Source organism: Neopsephotus bourkii, unplaced genomic scaffold (assembly GCF_033783945.1).
Source record: "Neopsephotus bourkii isolate Nb327-2 ecotype Australia unplaced genomic scaffold, CSIRO-AGI_Nbou_v1 NB_107, whole genome shotgun sequence".
Taxonomy (NCBI): domain Eukaryota; kingdom Metazoa; phylum Chordata; class Aves; order Psittaciformes; family Psittacidae; genus Neopsephotus; species Neopsephotus bourkii.
The window spans coordinates 15517061-15537617 of NW_026900624.1; the positions used below are offsets into that span (position 1 = coordinate 15517061).

Genomic DNA, 20557 nt, shown 5'->3' on the forward strand with positions numbered 1-20557 from the left:
AGACCAAAATAAATTTTCTTTCTGTTCTTTACCCTCTCAAACTCCATTTTGTCTGTAGTATGGTTGCTAAGGAAGAGCTGGGGAAACAGCCTGCATTTTAATAGCAGCTGCAGTAGAGAAAAGAGGTAGTGGAATGTGAGATAGTCTCAAATAGTAAATAAATAAATTTCTGCTTAACTGTCCTTTTGCCCAGGCTTGCTCCAAGCTGTTCTTTAAAATGCATTGAGATAAATAGAGCCGTATGGCTGCTGGACAAACAATGCAGTGGATACTTGCAAATTGTGAAGATCAACAGTGTATCCGCTGCCTCTCCTTCACCCCACAGAGGGACATGATTTTTTGGCATCCCCTTCCCAGGGTAGCAAACTGTCATATAATCCCTGCAGTTTGGGTGTCATTTACAGTCTGTTTCACTTAAATGCTTCTCTGTTAACTGCACAGTCTGCTTAAATGCAAAGCCAGCACGTATTCCCCATCAGCAGTTAGTGGATTAAAATGCTGTTAGGCTCAGAAAATTGCCTTTAAAAAGGGCACGAAAAGTTGGCTTTTCTTTGTTGGTAACCCCATTCTAGCACATTCTGTGCAATATGGGGGTGTTTTTGATGGCGGCAGAAAACCACAGCTCTGAAAAAAATAAGTCATCCACCTTAGGAATTTGAGTTATTTTCAAAATTAATTTTGACCACTGTATAGTCACTTGCTCCTTGATCACAGATGATGAGAACTAAATTTTTCTTACAGCATCTTGTATATGCTACAAAAGATTTGGTAATCCTAACCGCCTTTTGCTGCTTCTGTACAGAAAGGTGTTGCAACTGGAGTTTAGCAGATGTTGCCCTTGCTGGTGTATGAACTAGAATCTAATCTGGCTTCTTGCTGAAGCATGAAATGGCTAATGCGAGTCAACATTTGTTTTGTAAGCAGGCATAGCTAAAAAATGCTCACAAACCAGTTTTAGTGGGAGGGAAGGGTTTTTACACCACGTCTCCAAGGAACTGAACTCAGTCATAAATGTAGGATATAACTGAAACAATTAAAACAATGGCTGATGTGCTGCATATTCCAAAGCTGAATTTGGCATTGATACTAGTCAAATGTGACTATTTACTCAGAAACTAGGAAAAAATTATCTTCTCAATGTAACTAGAAGGGCTGCTGCTGGCCAAGTGGTAAGCGGAAAGGTGGCTTCACCCACCAGAGCAGTAGTTACATGGCACTGTGACATTTCAGTTAGAGGCCCCAGTTCTCCACAAACGGCTGTGATGATTTTGTTCAGCGGTATCCCATGTTGTCAAAGTTGTCTTTTATGGCTGCATATTATAAGTAAGTTGGTTCCATATAGGCTGTTGGTTTCATCTAGTAGTGTTATACACATTGTATGAAAGACTGAAAAATACATGTGAGCTGCAAATGGTGGCCTAGTGCCATGTTTCCTTGGCAGTGGTCTCTGACCCTCACAAAGTAAACCCACTCAGACCTGCTCAGTGCTAGGCCAGTGAAAATTCTCTTAAAAAATCTCCATTGCTACTGAAAGGTAGAGGAGTTATGAACTAACTGGCAGGTTTCCATGCCAGCTTATACTGTATTCATGCTTTCTTGTGGAATTAAGTGGATGCTGTAGCACAGGACTTTCAAATGGGGTATGCAGAGGTGCTGAACAGTGTACAAAGAAATGACCGTGACCCCTTATAAGTATAGAGTGCATAGTTTGCTTTTTACTGATTTTACTTACGCTTGCACTTTCCTGAGCTTAGATAATGAAGTTAGGCTAATTTCACTTGTTCTTTGGTAGTTTCTCTTTCTAATCACATGGCTTATTGATTGGGTTGCAAGGATTAATGTCTCTGTCAAGCAGACTGCTTTCACTGAATTTACAAAATCAATAAATCATGTCTGAGCATACAGCCTATCTAGTTAATATGTGGTTTTTGTCTTGCGCTTGGCTTTTTTGCATGGGTATCCCAGGCCAGATTCCAGGGAGTTCTGCCTCCCTCAGCTCCTCTATAGGGTTTCATTTGGCTACAACAGCCTTCCTCCCTTCCTGTTCTGCACTACTGCCTGTTCTGTCTCTGTTGTAATCCACCGCATGGCTGTGCTTAATCATTACCTTGGTTGGACAACCTTGAGTAGCACTTGGGATTCCTGAGAAGAAAAGGTTTTGTAGAGATGTGAGCAGAGCCCCTTTGGCAGTAAGTCTGTATTCAATATAACATGCATAGAGCCTCACCACAGGCTGCAGTTCAAAGCTGTTTGCTTCTTTTCACGAGCTTTCAAGAAACAAGAAATGCAGAATATTTAAGGTGTTTTTTTTTTTTGTCATAAACCTGTCCTGAAATGTGACATAGTCTTAAAATGAGATTTATTTTTTTTTTTCTCTTAAAGTGCTGAGATGCAGAGGGTGTAGTCTAGGTTTTTTGTAGTAGGTCTAGTCACGCTATTGAAGTGTGGTTTAGAAATAGAAGGGCTTTCAGAGATGTATGTGGAAGGGCAAGCATGCCAATGCAGATTTAGATGACGAGCTGCAAAAAACAACTTAGCTCATCGTAAATATTTGTTCTTGCTACTGCCTACTACTACTGCACCCCTGGACTACTACTAAAGTGTCCTGAAAGTGTCCATATGCATGCAGCCTCTGTATGCATTAAGCATATACTGCTGTGAGCTGCCACCAGCCATTAGTAGGCAGAAGTAAGCTCTGGTCTTGGAACAGATCTGTGGTCTCTCTATTAAGGCAGTTTTATGACAAGAGAAATAAAAAATAATCATGACTTGCTGTAGCTCACTGACAGTGTAACTCTGTTGATAGTAGCTGTACTTTGATGTTATTTGTCTCTTAGAGCACTGCGCCTCCTCAGTTGTCTGCCCCTCCTCACTTGTCTACCCCTCCTCTTAAACTGCTGACTGCAGCCCTTTATACCAGCTTCCACATTTCTCTGGAATATTTTATTAATTCTTGGAACAGTTCATTAACGATACAAAAACGTTGTTCAAACTTTGTATTTCAGAGTTTTTCTTACTTGTGAAATAAATAATGCTCAATTTCAAGTGGGACAATCAAACAGGCATACAAAGCCCTCAGAATTTACACAGACTGTGTCACAAGTTGAATGAAAGAGATGGGTAGAAGGGTACCAGTATGGAACTTACTTTCAAGCCTGCAGACGTATACTTTCCTTTGTGTGACCTGGTTTATTCTTAATTTGAAAATTATTTTTAAGGTCAAATACAGGGAGAAAGGAGCAGAAAATTGTTGGTTTGTGACTGAAAGGCGCTCCAGTCTGAGTAACTTTGAATTTCTCTGGTCATTCTAAACCTTTGGCTGAGCTCCATGTACAACAGCCTTGGATTGGCGCTTGGGACATCTGTTAATCTATATATAGGATTCACACACTTGCACACGTAAACAGGTGATCTCCTAAATATATGAAATGGCATTGGGAACTCCAAGTACTTATTTAAGCCAAAATGAATTCAGGAGTGAACTGAGGTAATCCTTGTTGCCCTCCTCCCTGCCACAAAAGTAAGCTGTATTGGAAAAAAAGTGCATCATGTGCTGATTATAATTTGTGTTTAATATGTTTGTACATGTATTCAGAAATCCCAGGAATTACTTACTACTTATGAAAAGTATCCTGAAAATGACCTTTTTCCTGTTCTCCAGCTTAGTTCTCTGGACAGTTGCTAGTTTCTTGCTGTGAAGGGACACAGTGTTTAAAAATAAAAGGTGCATATTATGGCTAGAGAAAAAAGGTAGTAAATGGTAACTGATACAGAAATAAGATATATTTAGAAAATTCATAAAGGAAGCTGAAGTCAGGAAGGGAATTTAAAGTCATTTGATGAAGTCTCTAGCTGTCTGGCTGAGACTGATTTCTAATAAATCTGGGAGCAGCTGGGAGGGACTTCAGAAGAGCTGAAGACCAGCAATGTTTTGCATCACTACTGAAGAAGGGTATGTGAGTAAAGAGTGGCTCATCTGGTATCAGTTCCAGGAAAAATACTATGGAAAATTTGATAAATAATTTAGATGGTATAAGAATAGCAGTATAATCACACTGTTCAGCTTTTCAGTTTGCGAAAACAGGTCTGCTCAAATGCAATTTGGATACATGAAATACAAATCAAATGCAGTTTGGATACATGAAAGTTGGTTGCTAGAGGTGTTGTCTGGGTGTTATCAGACTTTATAACATCTTCAACTTAGTAGCATGGTATATTTATTTTGAGTTTAAAACGTACCTTTGAATTTAATGAAGGACTGCTCAAGTGGATTAAGAACTGACTGTAATCCAAGAAAGCAGAAAAGCGTTTCTAGTTGGGATCAGCCCAGTGGAGTTTGGAAACAAATTCAAGATGGTAACCGTGTGAATGGAGCAAAGATTAGTGAAGGCATAAATAATGACATTTAAAAAATGGAAAATTGTTTAGATAATTTAGGCAAACTGTTGTCAGTTTGGGCAAAATGTGCATAAATACAGGTGAGGGCAGAATTATGTACAAGGAGACAAAAATATCAGCCACACCCATGTTAGCAAGTTTTTAGCTGAAAATCCCTGACTTTGTGAGGTGAAAGGTAAATAGTAGGTATAGTTGGAAATGGAAGAGAAAATATAGTCCTAGTGAGTAAACAGCAAAGTGGCAAAAAGTGCTAACATCTGTTGCTAGATGTGTAAATGGGAAGACGCAAGTAAGAGTAATGGTGACATTATCTCCACTTAAAGCTGGGGAGATGGGCCTGATGCTATAGGTCTGTGCCTTGCCTGTATAAATTCAGCGAGATGTGCTAATTTAAGGTATGGAAATGGGTCCCTGAAATGGCTCACTAGTGGAAATAATGCCATACAGCCAGAGATTTAATGTGCCGTTACCTAATAGGGCTGAAATCAGTGGCATACAGCTGCTGAAAGGATGATGTCTCACACCCACCTTATGTTAGTGTTAACAAATACCTGGATATACAGTCATCCTCTTCAACTCACTAATGAGACAGAAAGCTATTCCCTGTTTTGATTGGGCTATGCTGTCTGTTGTGTCATTGAGTCCAGCCACCAGTCAGGGAACATGAGAGATGATGTGGTGAGTGAGAGATTTGACTCTTGGAGCAAGCTGTTAGATCAAGTGCTTTTGTAGATGTGTCATCACCTGATGAGGGTTTTGATCACCTCAAACAAATCCAGCAAATAAAGAGCTCTGTGAACAGGCCAGCTATGAGACTGTATTAGCCCTCACACTACCACAGAAGTAGGAGTGTGATTGCATGCTGGGTGAGAGGAAGAGTGTGGGACTGCCACTTCTGTTTGCAGTTTCATGGCCAAACAAAGGGCCTGTTCCTTCCCCTGTGTTCCCCTCCTCCTCGTTCTGGCTCTTAGCTGATCCTACACAGAATTAGCATGGTGCTCTCTGCACACCCTCCCTCCCTCTCTCCTTTTTGCATGCTAAAGGCAGTAGTTTTCTGCCCAGGATGCATATATTAAGAAATCCTGGTTTGGTTTAAGAAACAGAAGAGGGGTGACTTGGTTGTACACTGTGCACACCCAAGTCCCTCCACAGGTAGGAAGTATATTCTGTCATAAGCAGTACATGAAGAGCCAATGGAAGTGTAATTTAGAAAAATCCAAGTGAGAACTTGAGTGTGCATTTAAGTTAGGGTGATTAGCTGCTGTGCAGGCCACCAAGGAAGAGCATGGATTCCTTGTTAAGTTCATACGAAGACCAGAGCAGTCACTCAAAGATGTAGTCAAATGCAAACTGCAAATGGGAGGTTGAAACAAACAGGTAAAATGTGATGGTGTGTGTAAGCAGACGAAGTGGCATCTTCTCCTTAAATTTCTTTGATCCCTATGTTAGGGAGTGTCAGTATAAATTTGGATGTAATGTATGAGATTAATGTATTGGACAAACAAAGTACTTGAGAAAGGAAGCATTAGGGTTATAACGAGATTGCATAGTTAGACGTTAGAGCAGTTTTGTGCTCTGGTGGTTCTACTACTTTTGTGTGGGCTTCTCTTATGCTGAGTGCACCACAGACATAAGAGAAATGAAAACAGGGAAGATGCCATGCCATTAATTTTATTTTATGTTGAGAATACTTAGGAGCTTGAGCTTGATTGCAAATGGGATTCAGTATCTATTAATGCTCACTCCAGTTGTCCTAAACTGATACATGTGTGTGTCCACACATGCATGTGATGTTTTTCTTTCTTCAGTTTTGAGAGGTCCCTTGCATATGGAAACTGTCTTTGGCTGTAAGAACAATCTCTAGAATGTTGCTTTGATTGTATAGTTTAAAGGGAAACTGCTGTTATAATCTGAATGTTAAAATGATGACTATTCCAGAGATTTGCATTAGAGAAAAAAGAAAAAAGCATTTCACACAGGACATACGTATGTTCTGTTATGCTAAAATAAATAGGAAAAATTCTAGTGATGATGGATTCCTTTTGCTACAGAACAAGGGCGCTTCTAGATACATCCGTGATATTTCACTTTCAAGAGATGATTCTGAGTTGAGGAAGGAAATCCGCCGTGTAATTTAAAGTAATGACCAATAATTTTGTCATATCAATTTAATCTGCACATGGTAATTAGAGTTTTCAGGAGGCATTAGCAGCTGGGGCGTCACTTGGTGTTTATTGGAGCACTGTCAGCCAGTGTTTCTCTTTGTTTGTTTTCTCATCTTAATGGTTTAGAAAGAAGTTGATGCTCTAGAAAGAATTGAGAAACAGGCCTGGCTTTGTGGATTTTTATCACCCTGCCAAGACTCTGTGCAACTTCCTCTCCGTTACCCACAGCAGAATACGGAAACCTGACTGCTGACAGCCACTTCTGCAATTGCAGTGGGGCAGGGGAGCGGGCTGGGAGGTGGGCTCTTTCTTCTGCTGCTTGCTGTTGCCTTGGCATCCAAAGGGGAAAACATGATGCGCCTGAAGATGTCTTTTCAGTTGTTTCTTGCACTGATGGGTTTCCTTCTTTTCCCTCTCTCTGCTGTCCTGCAGTGCTGCAGTTGAAGCTCCAGCAGCGACGCACACGGGAGGAGCTGGTGAGCCAAGGGATCATGCCGCGTAAGTATCACTTAAACTCTTTGTCTTAGTGGTTTTATACATGTTTTTGAGAAGAGAACGGTTTCACATATGATTTGAAAGATCAGGTTCTCTGTTTCTGCATGAAAAACATCGTATGTAACAGCCGCACCCTGTCCCACCCGACTTGGTCCTTCTGAAGTGTTGGTGCACTAGGTACAGGGCCATCACCAACCTGAGGAAAACAGTAATGGCTGTAAACATAACTGTACTTGAAAACAATATTTGTATTTGGTCACAGTGCACAACAGTCCTATGAAGAGCATGCTATGTTAGAAGTGCCTTATGTATTTGACACATGCTGGTAATCAGTCTTCTAACAGGCTTCCTGCTTCTGCAGTTTCTGTTCTTGTTTGTCAGCTCTGCAGACCTCTTCGCCAGTTTTAACTCAGTACATACTTATTCCATAAACCAGCTGAAAACAGGCAGTGGTACAGGATATTAACCTACAAGGGGCCCTGTTCATGTTTGCAGCTAGAAAACATATCTAGAAAGAGCCCTAGGGGCATCAGCCATTCCCCTTTCTGCAAGGGAAGGCAAAATCTGTGGAGCCAGAGAACTTTTACATTTCTAGGTGGACACATACCCTAATGTTAATGTTGGTGTTGGAGAAGAGGGATTTGGTTTGGTTTGTTTTTTTTTCCTCCTTTCCCCCAGAATACAAAAGGATATCTGACATATAGTTTTGTCATGGTGTGGAACCTCCAGACTAGATGGCTTACAGGGAGCAACTTGAAATATGACCAAAGAGCAAATGTTTTATTTCTGAGGTCCTCTCATTTTCACTGAACAGCTTTAGTAAAAGGCAATGGATCAGGTATATTTTCTTCTTTCAAAAACCTTTCCTCTCCCCCATTTCACAAGCTCTACTTGAAAACAGCATAGTAATGAGGTGTTTCTCATTGCTTCTATTTCTGGGGTGCACACTGTAATATGACACAGTGATGTGACTTAGGCTTTGCTGAAGGTGTAAGGTTAGGCTGTCAACTCCCTCTGAATGAAGAAAAACTGTCAACAGCACTCTTGTCAGCTGAAGTGGCTCACTGGAAGGCATTGAAATGCTCAAGATGTTTCTGGGACCCCTACTTAGAATTCTGTTAAGAAATAAAAAAGGAAAGGCTGTCCTGTCTAGATATAGTACATCATGCCTGTCTTGTTTTTGCCTGGGGAATTTGTATACGTGCTTCTACAGATTACACTTACTTTTGGATGAAAGACTAGTGTCCCAGCGCCTGTACCCTTTTAATAATACTTACCAGAAGAAAATGTTCCTGACTTCTTTGTGGTCTCCTGCTTTAGGTGGGTATGTATGCAAATACTGTATGTTCAGTACTGGCTTTCTTCAAAGTGTGGCTGGCCAAACTTGTGATTCCTGAGAGGGGTCTGTTTTACGGGTCCTTTGAAAATGGGGCCCTTGCAAGTAAATCAAGAAAGGCACCCAGAGTAATTAGTCAGTCTTAAATTTGCTTAAAATACAGCCTAAATAACTAGTCTTTGCAGACTTGTGCCCTTTGTTGCTTTATTTAAGTCTCTTACATGTAGGTTAAATGTTGGACCAAGGAAGAATGCTCAGTGAAATACCACTGTGAAAATACTGGTGACAGATGAAAAGACCTTTTCTGCAGTGGAGAAAAAAACACTTTAGTAGATCTATTCTAACCATGATTTGGAATTAGTTCTTCCAAGTCATGGTATCATTTCCCCATACCTGCCAATTGGAAATAACTACACATAGGGAAATAGTTAAAATATTATTTGTCTGGGCCATTTTTAATGCGAAGATCAGATGTGAGAATGATTGTGATACTTAAAGCAGAAGTCCCTTTTTTAACCTGAGAAATGCATAGGATGACTAGGGGCCATATTCCTCCTGAAGGCATCTCAGAGCCACAACAGCTTTGCTTCTACTTTCAGCAGTTCAGAATAGACATTTTTACTTACTACTGGCAATGTGCAAGTTGTTCATTCATCTGTCTGCCCTTTACCCGCATCCGTGGAAACACGTAGGTACATAGTCTTGTTCTCTGCCATCTACTACTAAACATGGCTGTACTGGGCCCTATGTCTCCTCCTTGGGTACGTTAGGAACCAAGCCCCACACAGCCCTTCATGGTGACTGAACAAAAATATAAAAGTGGGAATCCAGAGGATGGTTTGTTGTCGAAATAAATGAGCTGGATCACTTTGTCCATGTGAAATGCTGATTGGTTTCTAGGCTTAATTTTTCATCTGGAGATCCTTCACACTGTTGAAAGAATTGTGGTAGTTGTGGCTGTATCTACATTAGCATTATAGCTTGTGTCAGGAAGGTGCTTTTGAAGTGAAGCTCCTAATTGCACCTGCCTTCTGTGTGTTGCTTTGCACCATGAAATTAAGCTTGAGAGTTGGATTAAACTGGGATGAAAGTCAAGAGGAAAGTATTCTGCCTACAGCTAATAGGCTTTCAGTCCATGCATTGAGACTGTAACTTGCCTGACACCACCCCTCCCATTTCACCTTTACGTATAGACTGTGAATGTAAGTTCCTCAGCATCAAGTGTTTTTTCTATGCAGATTTGGTCTTCCTATGCTATCCTACATGTTCATTTAGATTTGCTTTAATACAGATCAGTTCCTGGATCTCATAACCAAACAGATGTGCAAAAATCCATTAACCAAGTGTGATAAAAGTGAAAGTTTTTGTATTATGTTAAAAGCTACCTAGTGTGCAAACTCACTTTGGTACCTTTGGTTCCCCTGACTCCAGTATAAGTCTTACATGATGTTTAGATTCAGCTTGGTGTCCTGGAAGAGAAATTTTACTTTAGGCTTCCATCAATGCAAGATTTTTGGACATTGTAAAGGAGTGGAAGGAGACACATTTGTGTCATATTAAAATGAGAGTCACACTACTTCTCTTTTGCTTGTTCAGAGCAGAGCTGGCAATTACTTACTTTTTTCCCATGTGGAATTTTGTTTATATGGTAGAGAGGAAAGGCAATGTCTCAACATTTTTTTAACCAGTACACTTAATCTCGCTTGAATAACCTTTCCAACCCACCAGCCACCTACAGTAGAGCTTGCTTTACTAAAAGATTAGTGTATTATAATAAGAAATGAATCATTTATAAGCAGTGACAGAGGATTCAAAATAATTGGGGTTTATACTTCAGTAATTCTTGCTTTTCTGTTATCACTTTGTGTAACCTTTTACTAGTAGCAGGATTCATTAGTTGAAGATTAAAATTCTCAATTGCCTCTAGGAAAGAGGTGAGAAGCAAATCTTCTCTTGCATCTGACATACCTGTGATTTGAGCTAGAAGGACTGTACTTAGGAGCACGGAGAGATGAGTTTTCATATTTATTCAGGTTTTGGCCTATTTTCTGATAGTGCAAACTGACAAGCTTTTTTTGTTATATTTGCATTTTTTATAGCTATGCAAAGGTGATTTTCATCTTCTTTTCCTCATAAGATGAGAGCTAAGCAAATTATGCTGTCTGTGCTCAACTCTTTGTCATGCTGTAGAAGAACAGTCAGATGCTGTCAGTTTTTACAGTGTCAAATTTAAAAGTTACAGCTATTTGAAGATTTTGTTGGGGGGGTTATTAAACACCCACTTTTCTGCCCTTGAAAGGAATGTCTAAAACAGTAACAAATGTGCATCAGTGAAGAAAGATGTGTGGAAAGTATCTTGAGCTAAAACAGCAAGAATTTTTAGGGGAAGAGACATTTACGAAATGAAGCACTCTTCTGCTTTGCAAAAGCTGTTGTGCTTTTTCTCTTTTGCAAGGTTTAAACTTCACATGCCCGTTGTTTTTTTCCATTGGGATTGTGATCTGTGGCTTCTGGCTGCAAGCATAAAGGCAAGCATGAAAGGTTGTCACGTGGCACAGTCCAGCAGGAAGGCTGTTGTTGTGGCCGTCAGATTCACCTAAGCAGGTGAAACAGTAGAAGATAATTTCTGGGAGTGTGTCTTCTGTTGCTTTATAGCACTGCTTGGTGACTATCTGAAAGGGCAGCCTTTGAAAAGGGCATCATCTGGACTGAAAGCTAGGAGGGAGGATGTGATACAGAGAATTTGTAGGAGCTTCTTCTTCGCTCCAGTGTATCTGGTGTTTGCCAGTTTTTGTGCTCACACAAAATATATATGTAGATATACTGCATCCTGGAAAACAAACACCACAGAATCCAAAAAGAATGGAGTTTGTGCTGTTTTCTGATGTGACTCTTTTTGTAGATGCTGAGGTGTTTCTATGCTGTAGGTCTGAATTACCACCACTCTGATGCTGTTTTCTGCTTGGGCATGCAGCCTGTTGGTTGCATGAGCATATTTCGGAATACAAGATCTGTGAATCTTGTGCTGCTGGTTTCAGACCCTCCTGGGGAGTGTGTATTTTATCTCTGGACTACATGGGGGGAGCGTGCCATAGTTTAATTGCAACACATCATACAATTCAGAATGACTGTAATAGAGTAGGTGGCTTACTGCTTACAATCTTATTAGGCTGCTCATATCACTAGCTGCATTTTTAGATTTGTTTTGTAGCAGTCAGGTTAATGGATAAAATTTAGTATTTGTTGTAAAACTAAAATACAGTATTTGCTTTTTGGGGGGGTCTGTGAGACATTGCTTATAATTAATTCAAAAGGAATTGCCATTTACTGTGAGTGATTTAAGGATACAGAACACAGTTTATGCTTTGGCATATCAGTGTTGATCATCATCTAGGCAAAGCTTGTAACTGGTCTTCTGTATCCAGCACAGCTACCATCACAAGAAAACAAGGATCTTCGAGGTATTAATTTCAGGAAGTAAAATGCTTACCACCTGTAAGTTATAAACTAAAGTTTCTAAAGTTGTATCTGTACACTTTTAACTTCAGGTGCAGTTCTTAATGTCTCAATAATATTTCATCTTCCACCTAAAGGTTAGGTTAGAAGGTGAACTGCTATGCTTATGTGGAGGCTTACTGGTTCACAAGTGTGGCAGAATGGCTGCACAGCTGATATATAAAGATTGTTTCGTGTTATATTTGAATTGCAGATAAACCACTTGCTTTAACACCCCAAAAGAGCTCTTCCTGCTCTCTGCTGCGTAACATGTTCCCGTCATTCTCTCACTGCTTTACGTATCAGGTCTTTAGAATGATGTTCCCTATAGTTTTTGGAATATACTTATGGTAACAAAACAAAAATATGAATGTTTACTTCCCTGCCATCTAGTGTCTGCTCTTCAGCCCATTGGTAGTTGCTTTACTTTCATACCTTTTTTTTGAAAAAACAAGTTGAAACTGTACTTTCATTTAGGATAGGGAGTTGTGGACCATAAATGTCATTATTCCCAGACTTGTTTAATAAAGTGTCCAAACCTGTAAAGTCTTTTAGTTCTAAAAATAATAACACTTTTTCTTTAATATTCCACATAACCTCTGAAACCTTGCTATTTCCTGGTTCGTTGTGTATAAAATGGGACCTCAGATGTAGAGGCTACAGTGAGACTTTTGATATACTTGATGTTATGCTCTGAGAGTAAGGCTGGAGCACTAAGCAGGTATTGTAAAACCTGCTTTTGTTTGTAAAATAGACAAGCTGTAGAGGGCACTTGCAGATGTATTTCTGTTTGTGGCATGTAACACAAAGATTTGTAACTGGTTTTATTTTAATTGATCATCTACCTGTAACTTGCCTCCCATAAATTGTTTGGTGCTTTTTTGACTTTGATCTCTTGAAGTACAATTTCAAAGCGTTGAAGCTTGTATGGAGAAGTCTCTCCATTTGAGTGGACAGCCTTATTGTCTGGGGCCTAATAACTGCACCTGGTTTGTTTATATTTTTAGATAGCTGTCTGTGATTATTTTCCATGTGCTTATAACATCTGTGATTAATAAGACATGGTTGGAGTAGGAAAGTTCATTGTGTTAGTAATGAAGTGTGCTGTTTGTGAAGTTGCAGAAAGAAAAGGCTGTGCTTAGGGGTTTGATAGACTGCGTTTAGTCCTTGATCCCTGCAATGACAAAAGATTTAACTCTGCCAGTTGCAAGAGAAACATAATAATTCAGGGGAGTAAAATCTGGTATGTAATAACAGCCTTTTTTCCGCTTTGTGTTCCCACAGTTCATTCGTTGGCTGGGAATGGTCTTTCTTTTTTCTTCTCATGGCCCCACACTTCCCCCAGCCTGGGCACTCCATAAAGTTGTCAGAAGAGGTTGCAAAGGGTGATTATCCATCCAAGAAGCAGGCATGAAGTCTGGTTTAGGAATGCATGGATCAAATGGGTCCTGGTAGAAGTTCCTTGTCTAGCTTGTCCTTTTCAGCTTGGAGGTGGCACAGTCCTAATTGTAATGAAGCTTTATCTTTTTTATTTTTCATTTCAGGTTCTAGGTAATGTCTTCTGAATGCTAAGAGTTAATGGCAATGGGCAGAGTGGGTTATACATTATCTGCACTTGCTGTAAATGTTCTTTGACACAAAGTTATAGTCACCTATAGATCTGATAACTGTTACCATAGGTGACAGTTTCCATTTTACTCCTGAAGAGGATGAACTTTCTGAGAAATTACACACATCTGTTGGAGTTTAAATTAACTCAGTGTGGGCCCTGAAAAAATCTTAGCCCTTTCTGTCAATAATTTTGCATGTTTGCTGTGACAAACCTACACTTGAGGCTTTTCACACAGTTAAATGAAAATCGTCAGCTGCATCATAAGGGAGATACTGCTGTAATCAAGTTACTGACAGTTTTGCTGAGTTATGGTTGGGCTGTGGAGAGGTGCTTGTTTCAGGTGTTGGAAGCAGCTCAGCTGGTGCATGGCTCCATAGAGAGCTGAGCTGAATTGAGGCGGGGTACCACAGTCCTGCAGCCAGGTCAAGCCCAGTTCAGGGAGCTGGAAAGTAGTAGTTTTGGGGAAGAGCTGCTCCGTGAGCCAGTACGCTGTACAGGCTCATGTAGTAGGGAGGACTTGATAAAGCTGTAGCACTGTAACTGTAATGTCATGGTTTGGCAGGGCAAACATTTGCAACATGGATGAGAAACTTTATCCAGCCTTCTTCTGTTTGAGACTAGAAATACTCGTAATTCTTTAATCACAATGACACTGTTATTGAAGGGCTTTATAGAAGTGCAAAGCTGCATTTGTTAGGGGCCCAGAGATGTGTTTCTCACCTTAATAAAAATATTTGGGTTGTTATTTTTAGGTCAGTGTTAATTTTTCTGAGTTTATATATTGTGGAGTGTGAATAATCACAATTTACCAGTTATAGCTTCTTTTCATATCCTTAACTTGATACTCAGATCTTAGCCTTAATCCAAGTGGTGGGCTTACCAATGCCAGGGGTGTTACATCAGTAAGAATTCTCAAGTATGATCAGGTCTGTGTACCAGATGTGAAACTCCTTGTACCTATGTAAGGAGAAAAAGGTGCTGGTGGAGCTCTCCTCTCACCTGTGTATTTTCACATTTCTACAGCATACTGCTTTCTGATACTGCCCAACTAGCAAGATGACAGATCCTTCTGTACATGTGACTGTCTTTTTTGAATACTTTCTTCTTCCATGCTATGAGAAATGCTTTTTGAAAGTGGAGTGAAGATGAAGGGAAGAAGAAAGTGCCAACTGCCTTTCTCTGTGATTCAAGTTTTGTGTCTCTTACCAAATGTTATGCACCAAATGCCATGGGGTGGGAGCTCCACCCTGAACCGACAGAGGAAGTTGTTGAGCCTATTTGCAGCTCTTTATCTCATCTTTTTACGAAAGCATAGTAAACAAGAGAGAAACTAGAATTCTGTTTGGAGCTGGGGTGAATAGCTGCAGCAAAAAGCCTTCTGCCACTGAATTAACTCAGCCTGCCTGAGGTTGGGTTTGGACAGGACACGAGCTTCTCTTTGTCATAGCAAAGAAAGATTTTATCCTTCCCTCAGACACTTAACTAACCGAAGAGCAGAATGCTTGACTCGGTATTTGAAATTTAGCTGTAGCCTTTCTACAAATACTGTGTGTTATCTGACCAACTGATTTGCAGTTCAAATGTGACCTTGTTGTCTATGATGAGGTAGATAATATGGCCAAGAATGGCTCATGTGCTGTCTCTCCTCCATCAGCCTATGTGTCTGATAGCCTACAATCATGATCTTACCCGTTACAGAAAGTTTTGCAGCTTCTCCTAAACCAGACGGTTGAGCTATGATGACCTGTGAAGATCCTTTTGCCTTCTTTTCTTCCCTTTATTTGGTTCCTTGCAAGCCTTGGTGTCTTCTGTCAGCTGCATAAGCAAATGCAGGGACTACAGACAGACATTTTGACCTTTTTTTCTCAGCAGTTTCATCAGTCCCCTTCCCTTGCTGTGTTTCGTTCTTAAGAGTGACTAAATTCAGTTCTGATTCCACTTGCTTCTCACACTAGGTAACAGGAACTTGAAGATCTGCATATGAGTATCTTGGAAAGCTTTGCAAGTCTAAAATTTGCTTTTGTACATTGTAGGGTAACCCTGAACAGAAATGTCTGACCCATTTTGCCTGGCTTTTTGTCTCTTATGTTAAACCGGAAATTTGGGGTTGATTCCTGGGCCTTGATTCAGTCTGTTTATAGCAGCACCAGTTTGAAGCTTTGCAGCAGTATTTTCCTTCATTCACACATTGCCGTCTTCAGAATAATGCTTGGACTGTGGAACTCATGCATTGCAGTCTTGAACCCTGTTTTATAGGAATTAGTAATACATTGCTTTGAAGTGAAGAGTGGCAACTTCCATCCCTGTGCTTTGCATGGAAAGGTGTGCGTGATTGTAGATGGTCCTGTGTGCTGCTGCACAGCCTTTGGGGATTAGATGGAAGGACAATAGTTGCAGTGTATAGCTGCAAACATTTTTGAAGCAGGGTGGAGGCACAAAACAGTTGCATCATTGATCTCCAGGGAGATTTTTCATGGTAGCTAAGGGTGTGACCACAAAGATACTAATGCTTCAGGAATTCTGGTGATGAAGCATCAAAGTGGTCCACAAGCATCAGAGAGATGAAAAAAATAGGATATATGTCATACGAATTTCATGAGATCCTTGACAGCCAGCCTATCTGTGGCAGGAAAATCACATCCTGCTGTCAGTCATCTAAAGGTGAGGGGCAAGCTAATCCTCCTAACAGTAAATGCTGCAAACTGACAGATGGTTGTCCAAGTGGGACAAAAGTATGTACAACTCAGTGAAGGGCACCTTCTGGCCTGTGCTGTCCCAAACCCTGTTGATGATGCTGTCATCCCTTCTATCACTATGCCATTTTCAGTGCTTCTTCAGCCATTTGTAACATGGCTGTTTTCCTAAGGTGGATGGGGCAATCTGAAGACACAGGAGCCATGGTTCAGCAATGTGGGGACCCTACTGCAGCACTGCCCTTAAACCCAGCCTCTTGTTTCTGACTTTGGCAGGGCAGTTGTGCTCAGCTTTGCTGACACTATTATTTGTGGAACTGTGCTGTAAACCAGCATTCCAATACAAGTTAAAATAACTCTTTCAAAACAACTGTGATCTGCGTTCACAGAAGGTTCTGTCAGCATAACTGAGGAGTGACATGCTTCATCCCAGGCCTAGGTACAGCAACAAGGGCAGAAAGTATAACCGCAGTTCACTGATAATGAAAATACCATGCACATACAGTGTAGAAACAAAATCAGAAAGGCAGGCAAAACATACACCTAACTGCAACTGGACATTGCAGAATTTACTTCTGCATGTGCCAATATCTCAGTAGAAGAGAAACATAAAGGAATTGTTTTCTGCATACAGTGGAAAGCAAAAACTCTCAACAGCTAGGACTACTGTTTTAGTTTGGCAAGTTTGTTTTTTCTCTGGCAGCACTCTGTTCTCATCAGGGGCTAGCCCAAAGTTTTGCTGGCAAAGCTGAACCAAGTTAACTAGAGGGGCAAGTGCCATGGGGAAATGCTGGAGATGCTTCATGGTGACAGTTCCCTTTTATAGCTTCTTGTGCAGTATGAGTACAACTGGAGCATCAGTGGCAAGGCAGAAACGCTGGCAGATGGGGGAGGGGGATAAAGAGCTCATTATTTACCTACCACCAGACTAAATATTTGTTGAACTGCCTCCTGAGGAAGTCAGGGTGTTAAACGTCTTTTTGCACTTCTTGGGTTCAGTAGGTTGCTTAGCAGAGGCTTACTTGATGGTTTTGTAAGCAAGATGGGACAACTTGAAGCTGTGATTGTAGCTGGTGAGAGAACAGTGTTGAAATAAAGGCTTGGTGATAGACTGGGAGGATGTCTTGAGTAGGGTTTTGGGTGGGGTGGAGAGAGAGAAGGTCAATGTCTGATACTATTCAGTATTTTCAATAATTTGATTTAAACAAGAGAACTGTGCATATTTATTAAACTTGCAAGTTAGGAGGTTGCGAGGAGGACAGGTTTGGGACTGTCCAAATTTGGAGAAGCTAAGTATTTGGAGTATTCCAAGTATTTGGAGAAGCTGAGAAGTACTTGGAGTATTTGGAGAAGCTGAGAAGTACTGGACAAAACCAAAGAAAGAATGCAGAGTTCTACATTTTGGAATGTCTAGTCCATAGCATTAATTGAAGATGGAGGATGGCTGGCTAGATAGCAGCTCTGCAGAGGAGGACTGGAAACCTTTCATGGTTTGTGAGCCAAGCACAAGTGAACATGTTAATGCACTTTATTTACACAAAAAAGACAAACTGTCTGGATCATATGCCTGAAAAGTGTTACTTAATAATCATTTATCTTTATAAAAGCTGATAAAGCCTTTATGTACCAAATATGTACCGAATATGTACCAAATTTTGGACACTGTACTTCAAGAAAAATAGAAAACAAATGGAAGGAGTCCAAAAGTAAGTAAACAAGCAAAGGTCTGGGAAATGTTATTTGTAAGGGAAGGTTGAAGCAACTGGCTTTGGTCATTTAATATAACAGAAGGCTGTAGGAAAACTAAAGTTTTTAAATATAGAGGGATAGATGCAAACAGGAAGAGAATGAATTGTTCTCTGTAATAATTGCAGGTAAGGCAGGGAATAATGAGTATAAGTTATAAGAAGAGAAACCTAAGTTAGACACTGCCCTGGTTTCAGCTGGGGTAGTTTTTTTCTGCCTAGTGGCTGGTACAGTGCTGTGTACCTTCAGGAAGGTTTTTACATAGTAAAGACATCTATGCACTGGGAGAATTTCTTTGCAGAAATATCACATTTTTTCACGAGAAGTCTTCAAGAACAGGTTGGACGAACTACTGTAAGGAATAGTTCAGGATATTTTATCCAGCCTGAGAGGTCAAAGGCATTAGGTGATTGGAATTCCTTCATCCCTATGTGATGGTTGTAGCTGGCTGTATCTACTCCTTTAGGTACCAAATTCTGTGGACACAAATTCTGTGTCAGTGGTAGAAATGCTACCCCTTTCCTACCTGGTTACTGCTGCTTCTGCTCCACCAGCTAAGACTCTCATTTGCATACACCATTAGAATGAGCCAGAAGAGCTGTTATAGCTAAGAACAGTAGAGCTTTGTCAATATGGGCCATTTTGAGCAGCACTTGGGTTGAGCAAGGGTACAGGAGTAGGAACAGTTTTGCAGGGATCAGTGCCAAGTAGCTGGGAAGGGCAGTGGAAGGAGCTGGAGAAGGGGCATATTTGCATTGTGGGTCTCCTGTAGAGTTTACCCAGATTTCTTGATAGGATCTTTATTTTCTTTTCCATTTGCTATAATGCAGTTAACAGAATTGCTTGTTCCACACCTCTGGGCTATGTAGTCATTTCAAAGCCTGAAACGTGCAAGGCTTAGTTAACTTCTGCAGGATAATGATCTACAATAGGCACGCTCTTCTAACATGTCAGCCCCATCCTAGACTGCTGAGGGAAGCAGCAAAGGATTTGTGCCCTCTTGACATTTTCAGAGGTCGAATATGAAGTCTTCTGTCATGTTGCCAGCCCAGATAGCTACAACCCAGTGTTTGTTTCCAGAGGACTCGTCATGAGAGACTGAAATTGTTCTTTACAAGATTCTTGCCGTGGCAGTTTTACATTACTTACTATTAAATGTGTGTGTGTTTGGAAGGAGGGGTTTTCTTTTCTGTTTGTTTTTTATTGCTCAGGGATTCTTTTCTTCTTGCTTTGCTGTTCTGCATGCAAGGGTTTTCCTGGACTACCTGTCACATCGGCTGAACTCCTGCAGTGATTTTCCTGACCATTTGCTACGGTCAGGGAAATGTCACTTAAAGTTCATTGCTGCCTCTTAACTGACGGAATAGGTAAGCAGGAAAGGGAGAGTAAAGAATTACTGCCATGTCTGCACATTCTGGTGGTAGAGAGCTTTTGAAGACTCAAGATGAGTCCTACTTCGCTTCTTCCCAGTATAGATTTTTATACCAATTTATATATTGCATGGCGTCTTTGCCCAAGTGTAACTGAACTTTTATTTCACTTTTCTATGTTATGCATACAATGAAAGAAATGTGTATTTAAGTTAAGCACGTGCATATTCAGAAGCAGGTCATGCCACTTGAAAAGAATATTTCCCAGTATTATTTGTTGTTTGCTCCTAATCTAAGTATGATGGTGAGGTTGCCCAGAAGCTGATGTCTCAGCTAGCCAGTGAAGGTTTTTGTATTATATTTGCAGTTATTGCAAAACCATATCTCTATTCTTACTTTGGTTTATCCCAAAATGCAGTCAGTGCACTCCCATTTCACAGCTTGCATAACTTGCCCTGGTGATTTCTGTCCATAACCATACTGTACGCAACTATCTTTAATCTGAACAGGAACTATTTACCCCATCATTGTAGGGGTCTGTGTGCTCACTATGGTTAGTTTTCAATTATTGTTGTTCTAGTCTACAGATTATTCTTAATTTCTGTAGTCTGAATCCCTTCTATGATGCCCTGATGTGTTCAGAATTCCTGGCGTAGGGGCTAAATTCTACTTTTTACCCCATTAGAACTTAGAAGGACAGAACGTTTGTCTTCTCTTTGACTATTCCATTTTATTCTCTAGGAAAGAGTTTGGGAGTGTACATGTGCATTAGAAATAGTTTCATACATTACATTTATGCAAGGGCTTTTTTTTGTAATCTTTTGAAATTTCATTATGAAGTTACATTTGAGAAGTATTTAATCATTGGTGTTAAGTGAAAAATAATGTATAGACTGTGTTTCATAGGGCTTAGATGCAATACTTTGGAGTTACTGTCTGTACAAGTGTAGATTTCTGTCTTCATAAGACTTGCAATTTATCTTTAAAGATGAAGCTTTTTAATTTAGCTGGTTTAACTTGATGGTAATTTAGAAACTTCACAAGGCAGTTGAATGCGTTGAGTGAGTATTTCAGAAATACGAAGTCACTATGTTCCCTGCAGCTAGTTCTGAATGCAAACCACAATGTGACCATTTTTAAAAGCAAGCTACTTGCGGATTCGGGAAGACCATGAAGAGCTAGTGACACCAGGGTCACCCTCTTTGTCCTGTTTTACTGTGGGACGTGAGCTTTGTGTGCTCCAGAAG

The 20557-nt window shown here is 40.4% G+C and overlaps 1 protein-coding gene across 2 annotated transcripts in view; it reads left to right on the forward strand.

Moving 5' to 3' along the window:
- MRTFA (myocardin related transcription factor A) overlaps positions 1-20557 on the forward strand; it is a 47260-nt gene that overhangs the window by 11156 nt on the left and 15547 nt on the right. Inside the window, exons 1-2 of one of the 2 annotated variants that reach the window (XM_061364258.1) lie at positions 6841-6861; positions 6996-7061. In XM_061364258.1, the coding sequence (XP_061220242.1) occupies positions 7055-7061 (7 nt within the window). In that variant the 5' untranslated portion in view covers positions 6841-6861; positions 6996-7054. Of the gene's footprint in view, positions 1-6840; positions 6862-6995; positions 7062-20557 lie in introns of those variants that run through there. The other variant, XM_061364253.1, reaches the window with a different exon arrangement.